The sequence below is a fragment of the Eleutherodactylus coqui genome, chromosome 5 (assembly GCF_035609145.1).
Source record: "Eleutherodactylus coqui strain aEleCoq1 chromosome 5, aEleCoq1.hap1, whole genome shotgun sequence".
NCBI lineage: Eukaryota > Metazoa > Chordata > Amphibia > Anura > Eleutherodactylidae > Eleutherodactylus > Eleutherodactylus coqui.
Window position 1 is genome coordinate 245,789,469 of NC_089841.1, and position 8,163 is coordinate 245,797,631.

The 8,163-nt window shown below is 45.1% G+C and overlaps 1 protein-coding gene across 1 annotated transcript; it reads left to right on the plus strand.

Moving 5' to 3' along the window:
- The first annotated feature begins 385 nt into the window (after positions 1-385).
- Positions 386-7,411, plus strand: LOC136627079 (protein kinase C delta type-like). The gene is made up of 3 exons (XM_066602024.1): positions 386-563; positions 803-1,304; positions 6,625-7,411. Exons 1-2 carry the CDS (start codon positions 409-411, stop codon positions 1,104-1,106), a joined length of 459 nt encoding a protein of 152 aa, XP_066458121.1. The 5' UTR covers positions 386-408; the 3' UTR covers positions 1,107-1,304; positions 6,625-7,411.
- Positions 7,412-8,163: the final 752 nt, after the last annotated feature.

Genomic DNA, 8,163 nt, shown 5'->3' on the forward strand with positions numbered 1-8,163 from the left:
GTCTGAACCTGTAGATCATGGATCTCACATAGTAATAGCAGCATCTCTTATACATAACTCTAAGTCACACAGTGCTTGCATAGGACTGCACCTAACGCAGGGAAATGGCTGTTCTTGTATATCGGCACTGTTTGGCGGCCATTAATCTGCAAAAAGAAAAAAAATAGTTCCATGCTCCACCGCATGTAACATTATATTGCATTGCTCCGGTGGATGCTATATCTTCTCGAGGCTCTATAGGGTGTCGCACAGAGAGCCCACTGATCTATAACACAAACACATATGGCGCTGCCCTGTGCAGGAGTCCTTATCCCCATGTTTGTAGTATGCAGAATAAGATAGGATTAGAGAACATGTAGCATGAAGAATGAGATGTGTGATCCCTGCAGTCTATAGTAATAACCTCACATGGTGGATCTTCTGCTCTTCTGTACTATGTGTTCTTCAGAGCTTTCTGTCAGCCTCCAGATACTAATTCTCTTCTCTCCCCTTCGTGCCAGTTTCTACGCAGCGGAACTTGTATGCGGTATCCAACAACTGCATGCGAAGGGCATCGTCCACCGGTAAATATATTCTTGTCTTTATTAGGTGTGATGGACTCAGGCCGGGTCTGTAATCCCAGATTATATTATAGTAGATGGTTTGGAATCTGATATAAAACATACTTAGATATATTAATTCTGGATGTTTGTGCGCACATTAGGTAACATCTTCATATATTTATAAAGTAAATCAGCTAATGGGACAGATTCTCTCTTAGCAGTATGAATGGGAATAAACCATTGTTTCCTCTACTTCACAGAGATCTCAAGCCGGATAACATCCTGGTTACTTCAGCGGGCCATCTAAAGATCGCCGACTTCGGGTTGGCCCTCGAGGACATCTATGGAGACCGCACAGCCTCCGGATATGCTGGAACGCCGGACTTCATGGCTCCTGAGATGCTGAGCGGGGAGGAGTACAATGCTGCCATCGACTGGTATGCCTTAGGTATCATTCTTAATATCATGGTTACCAGCAGGTCAAAGTATCATCGAGGACGATTTAATGCCTCCAACATCGAGGCGAAGAACATCATCAAGAAGGTGAATATATTCTCTATGTAGTACGTGTTATACTAGACCAGGACAGTAATAATAGTTCAAAGCACTAGATTATATTTTTTTCCTTTTTAGCTCCTCCGGGAAGATCCTACGACGCGCTTAGGGGTCCACGGTGACATCAGAGCCCAGAGGTTTTTCCGGCATATCAATTGGGATTTGGTAGAAGCCCTGCAGATGCGACCACCACACATTCCTGTACCAGTGAGTATAAGCAGAAATTGTATTGGTTCAGCTTGGTATGTTATAACGTCATAGTAGTACTAATGGGAGATGTCTATGCCTCACTATGGTGCTAGACATGGGCTGTAGCCCTAATATCACCTCTATGAGCTTCCTTGGTCTATATACTGTATATGTCTATGCCTCACTATGGTGCTAGACATGGGCTATAGCCCTAATATCACCTTTATGAGCTTCCTTGGTCTATATACTGTATATGTCTATGCCTCACTATGGTGCTAGACGTGGGCTGTAGCCCTAATATCACCTTTATGAGCTTCCTTGGTGTATATACTGTATATGTCTATGCCTCACTATGGTGCTAGACGTAGACTGTAGCCCTAATATCACCTTTATGAGCTTCCTTGGTGTATATACTGTATATGTCTATGCCTCACTATGGTGCTAGACGTGGGCTGTAGCCCTAATATCACGTTTATGAGCTTCCTTGGTGTATATACTGTATATGTCTAAGCCTCACTATGGTGCTAGACGTGGGCTGTAGCCCTAATATCACCTATATGAGCTTCCTTGGTGTATATACTGTATATGTCTAAGCCTCACTATGGTGCTAGACGTGGGCTGTAGCCCTAATATCACCTTTATAAGCTTCCTTGGTGTATATACGGTATATGTCTATGCCTCACTATGGTGCTAGACATGGGCTGTAGCCCTAATATCACCTTTATAAGCTTCCTTGGTGTATATACGGTATATGTCTATGCCTCACTATGGTGCTAGACATGGGCTGTAGCCCTAATATCACCGCTATGAGCTTCCTTGGTGTATATACTGTATATGTCTAAGCCTCACTATGGTGCTAGACGTGGGCTGTAGCCCTAATATCACCTATATGAGCTTCCTTGGTGTATATACTGTATATGTCTATGCCTCACTATGGTGCTAGACGTGGACTGTAGCCCTAATATCACCTTTATGAGCTTCCTTGGTCTATATACTGTATATGTCTATGCCTCACTATGGTGCTAGACGTGGTCTGTAGCCCTAATATCACCTTTATGAGCTTCCTTGGTGTATATACTGTATATGTCTAAGCCTCACTATGGTGCTAGACATGGGCTGTAGCCCTAATATCACCTTTATGAGCTTCCTTGGTGTATATACTGTATATGTCTATGCCTCACTATGGTGCTAGATGTGGGCTGTAGCCCTAATATCACCTTTATGAGCTTCCTTGGTGTATATACTGTATATGTCTATGCCTCACTATGGTGCTAGACATGGGCTGTAGCCCTAATATCACCTTTATGAGCTTCCTTGGTGTATATACTGTATATGTCTATGCCTCACTATGGTGCTAGACGTGGGCTGTAGCCCTAATATCACCTTTATCAGCTTCCTTGGTGTATATACTGTATATGTCCTGAATGTTTAGGCTGTAATATTGTTTAGGAAGAACACTTGAATTTCTGTGACTATCAGTGATAACTTACAATAACCTGATTTAGGCCACTTTCATACGGGAGATTTTTCCATCTGACTTTCGAACCGATTTTTTTGGTTAGAAAGTTGGACAAAAATGAAACGGATTCATTAGAACGGGTATATTTACGGGGGACTTTTTTCTACTCGTATGAATAGTTCATGGAAAATAGAATTTACAGCATGTCCCATTCCTGCCTCGTTTTTGAACAAGAATAGCACATGATAATGTGTGATGTCCGGCACATCGGACAGCGCATGGATGGTGTGTCTGTGTGCCGGCTGATGTGAGTTCCATGTAAGAATCTTAGACACAAGTTTAAGTTTGTCCGTGTGCGAGTAGTCTTAGGCCCAATGCCCACGGGCGTATTTGCACTACGGGATCTGGAGCAAATACTGCCCATAGGACATGCTAAGCAAAACACTTTTCCATGCCCACGAGCGGAAATAAACTGCGATTTTCTGCTGCCGGGGGAAAAAAATCGCAGCATGTCCTATTCTAGTGTGAGGCTCGTACGGGCAAATTCCATTGTAGTCAATGGAAGCTGCCCATCCTGCAGCGAGTGGCCACACATCTGCATCATCGCCGGTGCAAGAGATCTGCATTGCGCATGTGTGGCGGCACACCAGCCGGCACATCTACAGCAAAGAAAGAAGACAGCAGACAGGTAAGCCAGGGGTCACCGCTGGGGAACAAGGTCTGATTCCATTACGAGATCTCACAGTCGGATTCCTCCCCGGCCGTCTGCATTTGGCCTTAGGGCTCAGTCAGACGAGTGTCCTTTTTGCGCAAAAAAAAGTGTTGCATGCATGTGCAAAATGCACCTGACTGTAGCTCCATGCCCATTGCTTTCAATGACGCTGCCTCTGATTGGCTGAACGCTGTAACCAATCACAGGCAGCACTCACCTGTCAATCAATGAATGGCTGAGCGCTGCCTGTGATTGGCTGAGCGCTCAGCCAATCAGACACAGCTCTTTTAGGAAGCGGGGATTTTTAAATCCCCGGCCAGCTGAAAGTGCTTCAGAGCAGTGCCGGCAGTCAGCGAGAACATGCGCCAGAGCTGCACAGCAGTAGAGAGGCGATGTATATATATCTATATATATAAAATTGAATGTATGTCTGTCTGCGTGCGTGTCTGCGTGTCTGCGTGTCTGCGTGTCTGCGTGTCTGCGTGTCTGTTTGTCCTTTATGCGCTACTACACCATTCATCCGATCGCCATGAAACTTTGGGAAGTTGTTAAGTACACTCCTGGGAAGATTATAGGCATAGTACAAATATCCTACGATAAATGGCGCGCGAGCGTCGTCGAAAGTTACGCCCCCCCCCCCCACGTAGATCGAATAAGTAAGCCACCTGCTATTGTGATGTCATCACTGATGTCATCAACATCGGACGCCCTTGAACATGCCCCAACATGTTCTATAAAGCTGCACTGTGATGTCATTAAGGCTCTATTATGACACGTACAGCTTGGAACCACTAGAGCACGCCAGCCAATTACCATTGGAGTTGGAAGTGGGTAAACAAGTACTAGGATATCTTCCTAAGAAGCCACAGCAGCCGGATAAATTGTATGTTCCACCCAACGGCTATTTTATTCAGCCCGCAAGGGGGAAGCAGCGGCCTACAAAATCTAATTCTCTCATTTCCTGATGTCATAGATAGATAGATAAATAGATAGACTGTATGCAATAACCCTGATAGATAGATAGATAGATAGATAGACTGTATGCAATAACCCTGATAGATAGATAGATAGATAGATAGATAGATAGATAGATAGATAGATAGATAGATAGATAGACTGTATGCAATAACCCAGATAGATAGATAGATAGATAGATAGATAGATAGATAGATAGATAGATAGATAGACTGTATGCAATAACCCAGATAGATAGATAGATAGATAGATAGATAGACTGTATGCAATAACCCAGATAGATAGATAGATAGATAGATAGACAGACTGTATGCAATGACACGTACAGCTTGAAACCATAAATACTAGAGCACGCCAGCCATTTACAGTCAGTCTCCATTGGAGTTGGAAGTGGGCAAACATGTACTAGGCCAGTGATGGCGAACCTTTTAGGGACCGAGTGCCCAAACTACAACCCAAAACCCACTTATGTATCGCACCAACACGTCAGGGGGCGGGGCTTATCACAACGTATGATTTTACCCCCGTCGTTCTAAAAAGGACAAGGCTGTTTCAGAATAGACCGGGTGCAGATTCTGACTGCTTTTTGGACGCGGAAATACTGCAGAATGTCCTCAGCGGAGATTTCTTTGGAAAATTCTGCAGCATTTCCGCATCTAAAAAGCAGTCAAAATCTGCACCCGGTCTATTCTGAAAGAGCCCTGCCCATTTCTGCCACATGTACACATACCCCAGCGGTAATAGTGACACCTTCACCCCAGCGATAATAGTGACATCCCACAGCAGTAATAATAGTGACACTCCCCCCATTAGTAATAAGAGTGACATACCCCAGCGGTCCCCCAGCAGTAAAAATGCCCGCCCCCCCCCCCCCAGCGGTTCCCCCAGCAGTCATAATACCCCCCCCCCCCCCCAGTGGTCCACCAGCAGTCACAATGCCACCCCCAGCTGTCCGCCAGCAATAATAATGCCCCCCTCCCCCCAAGTGGTTCCCCCAGCAGTCATAATGGCTCCCCCCCAGCGGTTCTCCTGGCAGTCATCATGCCCCTCTTCCCCCACAGAGATTTTCTTGGCAGTCACCATGCCCCCCCTCCCCCCAACGATTCTCCCAGCAGTCATGCCTCCGCTCCCCCGCCAGCGATTCTCCCAGCAGTCAGAATGTCTCCCACCCCCCCCCCCCAGCGATTCTCCCAGCAGTCAGAATGTCTCCCATCCCCCCCCAGTGATTCTCCCAGCAGTCAGAATGTCTCCGATCCCCCCCCCCAGCGATTCTCCCAGCAGTCAGAATGTCTCCCATCCCCCCCAGCAATTCTCCCAGCAGTAAGAATGTCTCCCCCTCCCCCCCCAGCAATTCTCCCAGCAGTAAGAATGTCTCCCCCTCCCCCCCCAGCAATTCTCCCAGCAGTAAGAATGTCTCCCCCCCTCCCCCAGCGATTCTCACACAACGGCTATTTTATTCAGCCTGCAAGGGGGAAGCAGCGGCCTACAAAACCTCAGTGGTCGCTGCTGCCGTCATCTAGATATATAAAAACGAAGTATGTATGTATGTCTGTCTTCGCAGCAACGCGCGACGGGTACGCTAGTATATATATATATATATATATATATATATATATATATATATATATATATATATATACACACACATATACATACACATTTTTTTTTTTACACCAGCTTCTGTTTCAAGCCCTTCCCCGAAAGTCACTGTGGGGGTTGACTGCATCGCATTGCTTTCAATGGGGCCAGCGGCAGTAGCAACGGCCCCATTGAAAGCAATGGGATGGCATTATGGTCCTTTGCCACAGCTGTGACAGCTTCATCCCCACAGGGAGTCCCCTTGTCACTGAACACTGTGACAGTGCTGTGTTTAGTGATAAGGGGACTCTCCGTGGGGAATCTTTCTGCGTCGCACGGACCCACCCAGGGCACGGATGTCCTATCTTTTACAAGTATGAGTATTTTGCGCCTGTAAAAGACGGACATGTGAACAAATCATAGGGAGCCACTGGCTCTATCAGACATGCCCTTTTTTGCGCACATAGGCGAAAGCAAAAAAAACGCTCGTCTGACTTTGCCCTTAGGGTGATAAATTTTTATACAGGAATTAGTTCGTTTTTTTGAACTGTAATCCAGTGCTGTCATGAGAAGTTATAATACCAGCTAAATCCCTATGCTTCCTCTTCTTATAGTCAAACAACATCCGGCACGGCTCCCGACCATTTAATCTCGAGAGGATGGAGGCAGCAGAAGCCCACCACTCGGCCATACCGGCAGACCACCAGGCCTTATTCACAGGGTTTTCATTTGTCAGCACTAACTGGAAAACCATGGACAGCACACCGGCTCTTTAAGATCATCAGAGCCAGATCTCATAAGCCCCAAGAAGACCATCAAGAGAAGCAGAAGAACACCGATGATGTCATCAGGAGCAGCCCAGCAATTCCATCAGACCAAGCTGGATGATTACTGCCATGTCTACATCTGGCATACAGGTGGTATACCTTTGTTTTTCTTTTAATATGTATGGTGTGAGGATGTGCCTGACCATGTCAGGCGCACCGCATGCCCAGAGTGCGTTGATATTATGGTACTATATATATAGTGTTACACTTTATATATACTCCATAAATGACTAAAAATACAATTACATTTACCAGTGACTACTGGTGAGTGTAATTTTATATTTCCCCCTCCTCTATGACATATATTAGTATTGTCATCGATGACGGGGAAATAAGGAGAGAGATGGCCGGCTATTAAGGGGTGGAGGAGGCCGGACCCTTTTTTTTTTTTCTTTTTATGTATGGTATTAGGATGTGCCTGACCATGTCAGACGCACCACATGCCCAATATAGGATGATATTATGATACTCTATGTATAGTGTCACCGTATACATAGACTTCATAAGATATTAATGCTGCAATTACATTTACCGCTGACTACCGGTGAGTGTAATTTCATATTTCTCCCTCTTCTATGACATTGTTTAGTTTTGTCATCGGCGACGGGGAAATAAGGTGAGAGATGGCCGGCTATTAAGGGGTGGAGGAGGCCGGGCCTTTTTTTAAATTAATATAAAATTTGTTTCCAGGAATATAACTGTTTGGCATTAGGATGTGCCGGACCATACCGGGCGCACCACATGCTCAGAATAAGATACTACGGTACTACATGTATAGTGTTACACTATATCTATACTCCATAAGATATTAAGGATACAATTACATTTACTGGTGATTACCGCTCAGGGGAATTTTATACTTCTCCCTCTCCTCTGACATCTCATGGTTTCGTCACCAGCGAAAGGGAAATAAGGTGAGAGATGGCCGGCTATTAAGGGGGGGAGGAGGCCGGACCTTTTATTGTAATTGTTTGCTTTTATATTTGGGCCAATTATAGTAGTCGGTCATTGGTTCAGCTCTGTAGACAGAAAAACACAAATGTTCCGGATCTTTGAATGCAGTGACACCATTTTTAAATTGTTTTTATTGTGCAAAAGTAATAAAATGTTACAAAACGATATAAATTGGATACAAATGTAATCCTACTGACCACAGGATGTAGTGAAGGTGTCATTTATGCCAGCGTCATATAAGCCTATGTGCACCAGTGTAGTGTTCCTACAGAATTAAAGATGCTTTTTCTGCACGTTCCAGATGTGTTCTTTTTCCTGCACAATTGCGCAGTGTTTCACGCATCTCCTAGCATATTTCGTGTACATTTATGT